General features: G+C 37.5%; 2 protein-coding genes across 2 annotated transcripts in view; one reads left to right on the plus strand and one right to left on the minus strand.

The window, feature by feature from the left end:
* The window catches only part of slc15a4 (solute carrier family 15 member 4), a 50,083-nt gene extending 49,275 nt beyond the window's left edge, over positions 1 to 808 (minus strand). The window contains exon 1 of the mRNA XM_038299360.1: positions 635 to 808. The gene's annotated coding sequence lies outside the window, so the exon portion shown is untranslated. The remainder of the gene's footprint in view (positions 1 to 634) is intronic.
* Positions 809 to 957: 149 nt separating this feature from the next.
* The window catches only part of glt1d1 (glycosyltransferase 1 domain containing 1), a 46,283-nt gene continuing 32,844 nt past the window's right edge, over positions 958 to 14,396 (plus strand). The window contains exons 1-4 of the mRNA XM_038299361.1: positions 958 to 1,355; positions 4,006 to 4,157; positions 4,269 to 4,374; positions 12,218 to 12,269. Of these exons, the coding sequence (XP_038155289.1) occupies positions 1,288 to 1,355; positions 4,006 to 4,157; positions 4,269 to 4,374; positions 12,218 to 12,269 (378 nt within the window). The 5' untranslated portion in view covers positions 958 to 1,287. The remainder of the gene's footprint in view (positions 1,356 to 4,005; positions 4,158 to 4,268; positions 4,375 to 12,217; positions 12,270 to 14,396) is intronic.

Genomic DNA, 14,396 nt, shown 5'->3' on the forward strand with positions numbered 1-14,396 from the left:
CTAAGCGTTCTGATCCTCGGCTAAGGAAGCTATTCTATTCTATTCTATTCTATTCTATTCTATTCTATTCTATTCTATTCTATTCTATTCTATTCTATGTTACCCAGGTAGACATGTTTACATTCCATAAGTGATATATTTATAAAATGACTCAAAATTTTAAATACATTCCACATATTACAAAATCGTATAAAAGTTGAAACCAACCAAAGCAATGACATTTTAAAATTAAAGATTCTGGGGACCTGGTGGCTCAGTTTGTGTCCACTTGCAAAAATATGTGATCCAAAACAACAGATTAACATATTCACGACGACCTAACTTAAATTAAGTTAGGTTAATTAAGTTAGGACCTAACTTACATTAAGTTTATTGTTTCTTTTTTGGACATTACCATAAAACTTTTAGCAACCGTTTTCTAAAGATATTTTACCCTGTCTTTGTCACATGCATAAACACGAATAACTTACTTGCTTTTAAGTACTTTTGTTAGACTAATTTATCCCAGATATCTCCCCAGCAATGAGGCAAACATTTAAGCATAATAATAACATTTAGCAACATGAGGTATCTTCCAAAATAAAGCAACTGTTAATGCGTACTGTAAATACGTAAGCGTGTTGTTTTACATTACCTTGAATTAATTAAACTCTTTTCTTCGTCACTCCAGTTAAAGTTATCCGCTCAAGCGTTTAGTTTCTCCTGTTAGAAGCAAATACTTTAGCAAATGAGAAGTGGAGCCTAACAACAACAGTGTCACAGTCCTGTCCCGTGACACAGCGCTCATTACAAGCAGCAACACTCAGGTTCCATGGAAACCGATCATTAAATGAAGCCAGAAGGGATGGTCCATTCAAAAAGGGTTCGACAGGCACATCCCTATGAGTTGGAAGTCTGGAGATTTAGCGCATGCGGCGTACTGCCGCTAAGAGGAAGTGCTTTGCTGCGGTTTTAACTTTTTTTTTTCTTGAAGTTGTTCGAGTTATGAATATTGGCCTGTATATCTGGACGAGTCATGAATATTGGCCATGACAAAAAAAATAATGCCTACATAATGGTAGAGTTCTGCTCTTCTTCTTACCGGCATTTGTTTCCGGGGGACGATATCAGAGACGGACTTGTAAACATTTGAAGCGTGTTTCGCTGCAACCTGGATGAGAAACATGTTCTATTAGCTTTTACCCTACGTGCACTTTACGGGAATGCATCCAGGAAATGTAATCGTACCCGGAGAGCTGAAACTCAGAGGTGTTGCCTGCTGTGTCATTTACTAGCTACAGAGGAGATATGAAATTACTATTTTTAGCCTGCCTAAGCCCCAAAACAGGGAACTTCACGACAGCTGAGAGAATAAGGTGATCATTAACGAGTTTGATTTGCTGGGGATTATCGATCTGATGCTACCTCATTTAAATCTGCCGTCGGTTATGTGAAGGAGCTTGTCTTGTGGTTATTCCCTCCTTAAATGCAAAGCAGTTGTGATTAACCATCCGTAAACTAATGATGCCATCCGTCAAAGTGGCTTTATGGCCGCTGTTACTTTCAAACCTGTGACAGCGAAAGTACTCACATCCTTTATTTGAGCGAAACTGTGTTTGGATTTGTTCTGTAGAACTACGTGCTTTGAAATGTCATCTGACTGAATTCCCTTAATTATTGTACTAAAACCTCATAAGGTATTGGAAGCCCTGAATGCAAAACAGTGACACTTACATAACCTAATAAGGACCTATTGCCATGTGTGATTAGGTCGTTTGCAATGGTTTTTGTAGGTGTGGCAATTGAGCAGTATATTATTTGCATTACAAATTATATCAACTGATTAATCATTAGACAATAAGTACATTGTTTGATAAAAATAATAATACATTTTATCTGTAATGCACTTCACATTTTGGAAAAATCTCAGATTGCTGCAGGTAAAATCATCATAGAAAGGTAAAAGCAAAAAAAATTAAAAACTAAACATCATTGTAAAACATATATAAATACAATGGAGACTTTTAACCAGTGCAGTTAGTACTTGTAGAACATTTCACAATAAACACAAAATAATATTTCATTTTAAACTATGCTGTAAACCTATCATTATTGTTGTATTTATTTTGTCTCTTCCTTATTTATCCTTCCTGCATCATTCTGTCATGCTGGTTGATAAATAAACCTTAAAATTTGATTGGTTAGTTTAACTGCAGGCCAGTGACATTTTCTGTCAAAAACACAAACATTAATTACTTGGAGAGTTATATGTACTCTAAATATTTTAAATAGATTTCACATTAAATTTTTATTCACTAGTGTTTTTGTTGTGTAGAAATGAAGATATACTAGACAGTCTGCTGTTATATTGTTTATTAAATTGCAGTGGTTTTGGGCCTTGTTATGAATTAGGACTGTGCTGATTCTCAAGTATAATCACATTTGTACAAAACATAGTTTTTGAATCACAGAGGCATTTATAACAATAGTAAGATAATGACTTCTTAACTCTAGCCGTTTTGGTGTTAATAATGCACGGCACTTAGAATGGGTTGGGGGACGTTGCAGCTGAAGTGCAGATTTAAACATGTTTCGATGCGACAGTAAAAATAAAATCCTATGACGATGCTCTCTGGAGTTTAAATCTAAATAGACCTTAGGAGGGAAACATATTAAAGCTTATATTATGTGCCGAGGTCAATCATAATAAAATTTCATTTTTTGGTTAAAAAGAAAAATAGAATTTTTATTTTTAGCAGGATTACACAACTGTAATATAAAGATTTTATTTTATTTTTTTTAGTTCAATAACAGCATAAGAATGTAAACTATTATTGATTGATTGACTTTATCGATCTCACAGTGGAGAAATGTACTCGTTACATCAACTCAAATAGAGAAGAAGAATGTATCATAGGTATCAAATAGTAAATTGCACATTATAGATTGCACAAGTTTTTGCCGTTGTAGTGTCGCAATGTAGTCTGGCTACAGCAGGGATGAATGACCTGTGGTAGCGCTCCTTTTTACAAACAGGGTGTAAAAGTCTCTCACTAAAGGAGCTGCTCAGCTCCTTTACAGTTTGGTTTTCCATGATGGATGTAAGCTTAGACAGCAGCCTCCTCTCAGCCACTTCCTCCACTCCAGCCCAGAGCGCAGCCTGGGACAGAAACAGCCTTTCTCACTAGTTTGTTCAGTCTCTTTAAAATAAAATAAAGAAGACTGAAGAAACATCAACATTTGAAATGCCAATAAGAAAAAAACTTACAATGTTTATTGGTAACCATGCTCATAAACAAAACTGTCAGACAAATCCATGAAAATATTACTAATGAAGACAATGGGCATATTAGTAAATGAGATTTGATGTTGTTTCTGTAGCCTGCTTGTTTGTGTTATAGCTAAAGAATTAACAACTTTTCCTGTGGCTTTTAAACTATTTTAAACCACAAAATACATTTCTACAGAAGGACTAAAATAATAAATAAAAATAGGTATTGGTAATTGGCTGGCAACAGCTCTTGCTAAAAAGTTCTCTTTATTTTATTATCTTACATTTTGTGTGAAAATAAAACGACAACAAAAAATCAAAGACGCGTAGAAATTCGGTAGTGTTGCATTACACCTACTACTGTACATCCAAACATGCTGTTGCAGGTAATGGAAAGAAAGGGAATTCATACAATATGCAATTTTTAAAAAGTCTTGCTAAAATATGCCAAAACCCCTTTTTTTTTTACATGTATTTCTGTTTTTATATTTTGAGTCTTTTTAGATATGATTAATAAGAATGAAATTGTTGCTTTATTGTGAATGATGTACTTCTATGATCATGTCTTAAACTCAGGCTAAATAGTGACTCCCACATATTATTCGACTGAAATTTGACCCTCTTTAAATTAGTTAACTGTTAAATGGTATATGAAGTGAACAATTTAACAAAAAAGGATATTATAACACCAAACTAGGACTGAAAGTTCTCCTTACCCGCATGTTTTTTTTTGCGTGTGTGTTTGTGTGTGAAAGATCTCACATTGAATCAGCAGGACACATCTGTGAACTACGAGACGTCGCAGATTTTCAGTCTCCGTCTGACGTGGCGCATCTACTGTCCCAGAACCCTCCATTTGAGGGGGCGCTGGCCATTCATCTTTTCAAAGCGGGCAGACTTCTCCTGGGTAAAGACTTTTGCATCAATGATCCAATCTTACTTTGATGTTTATCTGAAAAACTCAATGGGAGTTACACTTCTTATAAAATGTCTTTGTATTTTTTTTCCTTTGAACCAGACATCCATTTACCCTTCGGGGTGGTTTTTGGGGGAACAGACATAAATGAAGATGTGAAAGATGAGCAGAAGCATGTGGTTATGGAGCAGGTGCTGCTGAAAGCCAGGTGATCTTACTGCTAACCGCAATTTAAAAAAGCTTGGTTCCACAAGAACTGCAGTACTTGTAGTCCAGTCAGAGTTTTATATGAACCTCTATTTGCTTTAGCACTGTTTTTATCAGTCAGACCTCTGTCTTTAGCTTAATGTAACTTAATGTAACTTAAAGGTACACTATGCAACCGGTGTTGATTTTCCAGCGAGGCTCCCCCCAGAGGGCGAAAGTAAAAGTGCACTGTCGTAAATATGCACAGCTGTTCTCCTGGTTTCTCCGTCAAGCCAGGCGCGGTTGTTTTGAGCTTAGCAGACAGGCGAACGCAACAAATGACTAATGCTGCGTTCACACCGCAGCTGGCGCGACAGAAGCAGCGAGTTTACTTGCAACGTAACGTCAAGGCGCAGCAAAAGGTCCCGCGGCGCGTTTTGAGCAGCAGCCCCAGCACGTCTGAGCAGCTGAAGCAGCGCATCGGGCGCGTTTAAGCATCTGACGCAGGGAGAGAGACACAACGCTGATGATCACTCCTCTTAAACAGTTTATTGACGCCTAAATTAACTTAAAATGCAGAAATCTGCCGGCAGAATATGCAGTTTGGATTATTTAGATGAAAAACACCTACCAGCTGCCGTGGTGAACCGCGAGGAGGCGACTAGGCCAGAGGCTGCTGATGAAGGGATCCCTACTGTCGGCGCACCGCTGGTATGTGGGGGTCTGAGCGGCTCCGACAGAAAAAATATTGAAGGCAGGATAATAATCTGAATGAACTGACGGCACTGATTACGTTTTCAGGTGTATTTTCTCACTTAAAAACATATTAAAACTACTTTATTCCCACTGATCACAGCAAATATAGCTGCAAGGCAGAGAAAGGATAGTGAAGCTCCGCCCAAAGCGCGTCAGACACACTTTTGCACCGCGCAGGCAGAGCAGCAAAGCTGCTTCAGCCGCGCGTCAGAACTAACTGGTACAAGCAGTAAAAATGAAGCAGCAGACCCGATTTTGCTGCGTCCGATGTGAACGTAGCATAACTGCACAAAGATCGCCACTGTGCTAGCAACGAGAATGCTTTTAACTGGGGGCGTGTAGCAGTTCTCGCCGTAAAGCAAGACTGACTCTCACGAGACTTCTGAGCCTGTGCGGGTCGGTGCTCCTGCAAATGCAAGTGCAGTATTTCCCCCACAGACCACCAGGGCGGCCGAGAATACCTTTGTTCAACCTGAAATGAATCATTTAATCATCCATAACGTTATGGAACACATTAATTAACTGAAAAATGTTGCATAGTGTGCCTTTAACATGTTTTTCTCACACCCCCTTTTTTTTTTAGCTGGCAACATCTTGAAGTGCGAACAGGAAGCAAACGCTACTCTTATGATTTTAAATCAACATCTAACAACATTCAATCGTGTGATTTTTCTCTTTGAGACATTTAATATTAGAGATGGAATGGTTTAGAAAATCCACAATTTCCTTCCTGTTTCTGTTTTCTCAAAATTCCAGAAATGCCATAAAACATATTGAATAATTCACACCGGGTTTAATTAGGGGTGTGCAAAATAATCGTCATGACGATGCATCGCGATTCTAATTGTTGTGATCTACTGCATCGATTCTTGATGCCACGTATCGATTCTTAATTAACAAAAAGGAATAAATAAAATACATGAATGGTTGATGCACATCAGCCAAAAACAAGTGGAATACAACTTTCAGTCCAGTAGATGTCGCTGCGGATACTGCGACGAGTCATTCATAAACAAAACATGGAGACTGAGAAAATTCGCCTGGCTCCATCACATTCCAAGTCAGATGTTTGGATGCATTATGGCTTTAAAAACAAAGAATGTAAAAGGGGAAATGTCAAACATTTGATTGTTTCCATTTTATTGGTTTAAAGGACCACTGAGGCCATGTAAACAGCACTGTTATTTTAAGTTTTATAAATCCTAAGCACTTTTTGTCAGTGTGTCCACTCCAGTAATAGTAATATTTGTGTCCAGTATTTGTTTTCATTGCAACACCTTCGATAGTTGTTTCAATAAATAAAGCTATATATGACTTAAGTTGCCTTCAGTTATGTATCCATTTAAGACACTATCCAGATCATACCCAGCCAGTCAGCCACTGGTAATAACTGTATTTTTTTCTTACAGTGTTCAGTGAAAATATAGCGATGCATCGCAATATTTCACATATCGTGATGCAACGTGATAAAATCGCATTGTGGCATGTGAATCTTGACTGGAATCGAATCGTGACTTCTTTGGCAATACCCACCTCTAGGTTTTATAAACATTTTTTTTTTAAGTCTTGTAAAACCTGAAGAAATTAAGCATTTTGGTTCAAATTTGACCATTACAGATTTTAAAGGTGCTGCCCGTTATTTAGAAATCAGTTTAACAGATTCCCAACATGTGCTGCCGATTTTTCTGGGGACGATATTGCTCTCTTTATATCCATTTATGTGATAAAATGACACAATGATAAATGTTACATGTCTCGATTTACCGAACCATTGAAAACATTAACAGTGGATAGCAAATAGAAGGAGTAGTAAAACATACAGCTAATACAATCCAGACATTGCTGCTGATTGCAATAATGAATTTGCGAATCATGCATGTATGCATGCGTCAGCCGGTACTAATGTAAGAAAAAAAAACATAAATAAAGGCCAAAAATATCAGCCGACCAATATATCAGTCTATCTCTTATTGTTAGAATCTCTAGTTAAAGCATGGTTCAGTACATTTCTAACAAATTGAAGGAATCATCACCCAAAAATCTGACTTTTTCATTTTATATGGTCTGGGTTGGTGTTTGGCTTAAGTTTAAACATGCTGGACAATAACGGGTGTGAAAGTAGCTATTTGTTTTTTGTTATGTATTTTCTTTTAATGTGGGCCCTGTATTTAAAGGGGTCATAGAATGCAAAACCGAGTTTCCATTGTCATAGATAACGATAGTTCAGTGGGTGAAATGGAAGTACAGAGAAGTTCAAACCCCATCAACACCTCCTTTCTCTGCAAATCTCACAATTCTAAACTTCCACCATAAAACGGGCGAATTCAAACAAAGCCCGGAATTGACGTCAATTCGTGGATACAATTGCACTGTAGTTTATCAAAATCCCGGACGATTTTGAAATTCCCCCTGGACATTTTTTTAGGTATGAAAAGTAGGACATGTCTGGGAAAAATAGGACGTCTGGTCACCCTACCATATCAACAATTTGATGTTTCAGTGAGTGAGTGCTTGTTGCTATGATGCTTCTTTGCTCAGCAGCTTTGCTTGTTGTAAACCAAGCAATCAGCGCACAGCTCATCTAGATATTCATGAGCATACCATAAAAGGAAGAAAACCTGTCGTTTCATTCAGGGGCTTTTAACCAGGCTTGCATAGAGCTCATAGAACAGCAATTATGCGATTTTCAGTCCAACCAATGTTACACACTCTATTCAGAGACCTTAAGGACCAGCACCAAATACCCTATAGAATCATTCTATGACCCCTTTAAACCAGAAAAGCCCAAAAGAGAATAGCGTCCACAAAGCACCATTTGCTCCTCCTTCTTAATTTATGTTGTTCATGAGATAGCGCTAAAATCAGCCCAATTTGCATTCAACAATCCTCTCTCTATTCCACCAAAAGGGGAGATTCCAGCTGTCAGTGACTCAGCTGCAGTCAGGAAGTGTTGCTGCTGCTTGAGCAGCACTTGAGCATTTCATTCTTTGGCATATTATTCTTTCCAACTGATATAAAAAACCAACATAAATATCTTGCTCAGAAGCTATTACAAAATAAAATCATACTATAAATCTGCCTTCATAAAACTGGAGCTACTTTGAGTAATTCCTATATACTAACATATAAAACTGAAGAATTTGGAGCAAAAATTTTTTTTTTCTTTTTGTTTTGTTTTACTTTGTTTCCATCAATCATGACTCCTTAGCTTGCTTTGAACAGGCGTTAAGAAACAACTGTTCTCTACTTCCAGTCTGTTCTTCTGCTTGGTTTTGATTGTGTCAAAGCTGAAGTGGAACTCAGCCATATTAGGATAACTTCTATCTTTGTTTGATTTTTCAATTGGGTCCTCACGAAGTAGAACAGATTCCAGCCATATTTTATTTTATTGCCTTAGAATAAAGATTTTTTATGTATCCATTGCAATGCACTTGCAGACCACTAGGGGTACGAGTACCCCCGGTTGGGAATCATAGGTCTAAGACCCCGAGAAAAACTATGGTAAACAACCCATGGTACCATGCTAAGGCTGATATCCCTACTTCCACACGATGTGCATACACAAAAATCAAGTTCCCATGAATACCCTTGCTAGAATAAAACAGGTCAGATGGAGCTTTATTTCACTTCCTTTCTCCTAAAAAAGATTAAATGTGAATTTAAAGACAATTTCTGAAGGATTTTAGGTTTTAGGTGGACTGGATGATTGGTTCCCGACATCCGGTGAAGATTTTTATTTTATCAACAGCATGTTTAGAGATATATTTAGTTAGAAAACTGTTTGAATGTTTATTTTTACCAACTCTCTTTACTAAACTGGAAAAGTGAGCTTTTGGGTTTGTGAAGTTAGGAAGCTGAGGCAGAGGCATTTCTTGCAAGAAAAAAGGTTCAAATTTATTAAACGCTTTCAGAAGGAGAGATATAGCTCTGACTGGGCAAAGCTCGATACACACATTTATATCTTACCAAAATCCCAACCAACACACTCCCCCCAGGGGAACCAACCCACCCCCTGCATAAAGAACTTCCTCACACTTGAACATTTGGAATAAAAACAAAAGGCCCTTCCCTGTAAGGATAATATATCTTTCACTGGCCAGATGCATCTTCTCAAAACAACAGTTCTCCCCTTCATGCCATGAAGGAGGCTGTGTAACTCATTCTTATCTCTCATAACCTTCGTTTGGAGCCTATGAGGCTAAGAACAGACATACCTCAATATTTTTTACTCCACAGTTTAAATTAGTTTTTTTGTTTTTCTCATAAACCATTCCATCTCTACAAAACACTAACAAACAGCCAATCTGCTCAAGGAAATTCTAACCCAAAGCATTTCTGACTTAAAGCTGAAACCTGAATCAAAGTGTTTTCTATTTGATAAAAAATCTCCGGATTTCTCCACTTCTTCCTGCCTCTGGAGTATTGGATTAAACAGTCAGGCTGAGTATCTTGAGTTTAGCTCCAACTGTGCAGGTTGTTAGTTTTTTTCCTCCTCCAGTTAGACAGAAAGTCATTAACATGTGAATTTACCTGACATCAGTCTCTGTCTCTCTTTTCATCCTGATAAAAAGGGTATGGTAGAGATCTTATTTGGAAGGTTTTAAGGGCATAAATCCCTTTTGGGAGAAATGGTGAGATCTAGCTCTTGCAGCCTCAAACATCAATGCACCTCCCACTGTTGCTGCCTCCTCACACACAGACCTTGATCTTTAAATTCGGTCACCACAGAGCTCCTGTTGGGCCACTTAATAATACACTGCCATGCCTGCAAAATTAATATCTCCCGGTGAATTTTGTCCTACTTTTCCTTAATTTTTCTTATTGTTTTCTTATTGTCAAGCTTTTTTTATGCTCTTATTTTCACCACCAACAGCTTCAGGTGTGATGGAGTTTATGTTTTTGCATCTTTAGAGGGAAATACTTTCTTTGTCCCAAATAAAATGTAAGAGAAAAAAAACGAAAATAACCTGAGTTTGATTTGTTTATGAATGAATAAAGATTGAGCCCAAGTCTCAAATGCAGGATGGAAGCTGTAGAAAGCTTTTTAGAGACGGATTTCTAAGCATATGCTGTGTTTTCTTATCATATGTTTGGAATTAGCAATGGATAGCTCAGCAGTTCTAGTATCCAGTATGAAGTTTACAGAGGAGGAGGGTGCAGCATTTAACAAATATTTAATCTAGCAGTGCTAACTCAGCAATCTGCAGAGAAGGATGTTAAGCAAAACATGTCTGCCACTCCTTGTTTCACCCTACTGAGTGTGAATAGAGGATAGTTTTTAAGCCTGACTGGAATGAAACCGACAGAGTTATATCTGTCGCTTAATAAATTGATATATTTGTTATGTTAACCGGCCTATAAATTGCTGCTTAACAGACAGGCTTCCTGTTTCTCACAAACTGTCATTTTAAACCATTTTTCCTGATCATCCTTTTTTAAATTTTGTCATACTTTTGGGCCCTGAAGGAATATAAGGGTTTTTTTTTTTTTGGTTTTTTTTTGCAGCCATCGTACCAGCAGTGTGCAGCAGTAAATGGAGGTGTAGCAACATTGATGTGTATAAAGGTTATGAAAGGAAAATGCAACTTTTTTCAAGCCTTAATGTTCCAGTAACCTGGCTAATATACAAAAAAAAAATTATTATAAGCAAGGGTAGCTGAATTAGCTGTTGTCTGGAGCTTATTATCCGTTTTTTTCATTAACAATTGAAAAAAACAAACAATATTTCATAATCCCTCAACCAGCATTAAACTTTTACATTAATTACTCTAAGTTTAGCTTAAAAACAGTACGGAATGGACTCATTATCCGGAAGCATCAAAAAGAATGAAGGAGGAACCCTGATAAGTAGTTCTGTTTGGGTCTTACGCCTCACTGGTATCAGCAAACCATGTCTCACACTAGATTGGTGTCTATCTGATGGGGTGTGTCATTATTTGGTGTCCAGCCCTACTTTTCTAAGTGCACACGCTTTTCAATGCCATACTGCACACGTTTTCCCCCTTTTATACAACCTTGCCCTTAAAGGTATAGTGGAGGATGCTCTTTTTCCAGGTGGAGCATCTTAATAAGTGGTCCTCTAACTGTCAATCGTTCTGGTGCTATGTTTACGTAAGGCCGTCCTACGCAGCGGTGAGTCTGACATAAAAGAAAAAATTGCAAATCTTCTTTTGGAAAGTAAGCTTGTGTGAGTGATGCAAACAGCAACTTTTAAACAGAACGTATACGAGGAGAAATGTTCTCCTGCCAGCTCTTTTACGTGTTTAACAGGTGTTCCCACTCAGGAACGGTTATAGGGTTGTGCATGTGCATTTTTCTTTTTTTTTAAAGCGGAGAGGGCAGGTCTTTTCAAAAATTCTCCCCTATACCTTTTAGAAGAGTAACAGTATTACTATTATTTATTTAGGTGGCCCTGTATTTCCTCGATGACACACAATAAAATATTAGTTTTATCCTGACAAAATGGACTTCTGCCTCAGCCAATCTGACTGCTTATGGGGTATTAGACAGAATATTAGTATTTATATGTTTTACAATGGGTTGGCAAAAATATAAATTGAGAATTATACAGATTTTATTTAAATCTCTGTATTTTAGGTTATAACAAATCAATTAAAAAGTAAAGTTTGTTAAGCACAGGATCAAGATGGCAAACAAAATGAATTTATATAGTGCCCTTCTGGTCATATTGACCCCTTAAAGCCCTTTATGTGTACCTCTGTGACGTCCACAAGCATCCATATATTCATAAACCGATGGGCAGATGTGTAGGAATTATGTGTCTAGGGGGTAAGAGCCCTGCCTGGCGATGAGATGTGGCAGGAAGAAGCAGCCAATGAATAGAGAAAAGAATAATGCAGCATAAATCTTCCATGCTTTGTCTCCCCAATGGATGAAGACTGGCCTGAATAAACGGTGCAGCCTCTAAAATGACAGCTTTCACATAATAATTCTATGAATTTTTCTGTTTTAATTTCACTAACCCTGCTTTTTTCCCCAAATGTGACAATCAACCTTGCTTGTTAAATAACTTAAAATGTTCTCCCATTAATGAAAACCATTGTGATGATTCGCTTTTTAAAGTTTCTTTCTCTCTCGTTTCTTATCAGGTTTGCTGTGGCTTTCACTGAAAAGCTGAAAGAAGAGGCAGAATTTGTTTTGGTATAAACAACCACTTTTTCTCTCATATTTTTCAGTAAAAAAAAAAACTGCTGTTTTTCTCAAGGGAAAAAATTCTAGATTTGCCAAAAAAGTGAGGATGTTGCAAATAGAGCTTTTGTGTTTGTTTGTTTTGACCAAGTGCAGTCATTGATTACAGTCTGTTTTAAATTTCTTTTTTTTTTCCTCCATCAGCCCAAACTGTCCAACCGTTTCAGGAATAGATCAGATATTGCAAAGCCTCTAAAGCAGATAACATTAAGATGTTACATGCATGGAAAACAAATTAAGTATTATAAATAAATAGAGGTGCGCCTGTTCGATATTAATATCAGATATTGGCCAAAAACTAATATCGGGTTATATCAGCCTGCAGTGGCTGCTCAGTGGCGCAGTGTGTAGCACTGCTGCCTTGCAGCAAGAAGGTTCGATCCCCGGCCCGGGGTCTTTCTGCATGGAGTTTGCATGTTCTCCCTGAGCGTGCGTAGGTTCTCTCCGGGTACTCCAGCTTCCTCACACAGTCCAAAAACATTAATGTTAGGTTAATTGGCTTCTCTAGATTTTCCTTCGGTGTGAGTGAGAGTGTGAATGGTTGTATGTCCTGTTTGTCTCTCCGTTGCCCTGCGGTGGACTAACCCTGTCCTGGGTGAACCCCGCCTCTCGCCCGTAGACACCTGGAGATGGGCACCAGCACCCCTCGTCACCCCAACTGGGACAAGCGTGTTAGAAGATGGATGGATGGATGGATGGATGGATGGATGGATGGATGGATGGATGGATGGATGGATGGATGGATGGATGGATGGATGGATGGATGGATGGATGGATGGATGGATGGATGGATCAGCCTGCATCTAAAATTTTCGTCATTGTCTTTGACTAGTATTACATGAGTTGGTTGTACTCATACATATTGCTAACAGACTTATATAATTAGACAAACTTTATTGTCAGCTTGTATACACATAGTGTATACAAAATAAAATTTTGTATACACATAGTGTATACAAAATAAAATTTTGCACTGATCCCCATTTTCACCATCTCTGACCGTTTATTTTTTTTGTATGTAACTTCCTTGAGAACAAAAAGACATTTCATAACGACCATGTGTCAATTTTGGGAACTGATCATTTTAAGCAATTTTGTAATCTGTTCAGAGTCAATGCTAATGAAATGGGATTCTATGAATAATTATTATCTACAAGCAAGAAATCATTTAATTTAAATATTGTGGTTATTAAATTTAATTGTATTATGTTAATTAAACTCACGTAAGTAATGTTCACTTATGGTCATTATTAGAAATTATTAGTGTAATATGAATTATATTATGTTCAGTGTTGGGTAAGTTGCTTTAAAAATGTAATCCGTTACAGTTACAAGTTACCTTGTTTAAAATATAATTGTAGTGAAAAGTTTTCGATTACTTTTAAAAAGTAATGTAACTAATTACTTTTTGATTACTTTAAGGTTTTAATGAGTATTGACCCATGTTCAACATTTAATTTTTGAGAACTGAATGTGAACCTTAAAAAAGCACTAAGCTGAGAGGGAACTGCTGACAGGCAATCACAGGATGTCCACAAGAAGAGATGCTTCGTCTATTAGTGAGTTGCACTTACCTCTAAATGTTTCCTCAGGTTTGACATAGATCTCTTCGACGTGGACAAGTTCTTGATAGCCAGCAAACACTTCTTGCACTGCACGGTTAAATTTGAGCCATTTTCACAGATGTATATGAAATGCTCCTTAAATTTCCAGTGCTGGAAGGCTGTCATTTTTGATGCGCTGCTTGAGCTGAAATAGAACCGTCCCCTCGCTTGCTGTTCCTCAAGGAGGCTCCACCAGCACAGGATGGATCATCAGAGTGGCAAATTTGATAGAGACAAGGAGCCGTAGCGGGAAACGGCGATACAGGGCGCGAAGCAATAAAAATATCATTACATATTTCGCAAAGGTTTTTCTTCATATTTAAAAAAAAATGTAAATAAATTTGTAATTCTTAATATTTTCGGAAGTAACTGTAACTGAATTACATATTTTCTTTTTGTAACTGTAACGAATTACGGTTACTCTTTTTTTGTAATTAAATTACGTAACGTCGTTACATGTAATCCGTTACTCCCC

Source organism: Cyprinodon tularosa, unplaced genomic scaffold (genome assembly GCF_016077235.1).
Source record: "Cyprinodon tularosa strain WSP-4 unplaced genomic scaffold, ASM1607723v1 ctg426, whole genome shotgun sequence".
Lineage (NCBI taxonomy): Eukaryota > Metazoa > Chordata > Actinopteri > Cyprinodontiformes > Cyprinodontidae > Cyprinodon > Cyprinodon tularosa.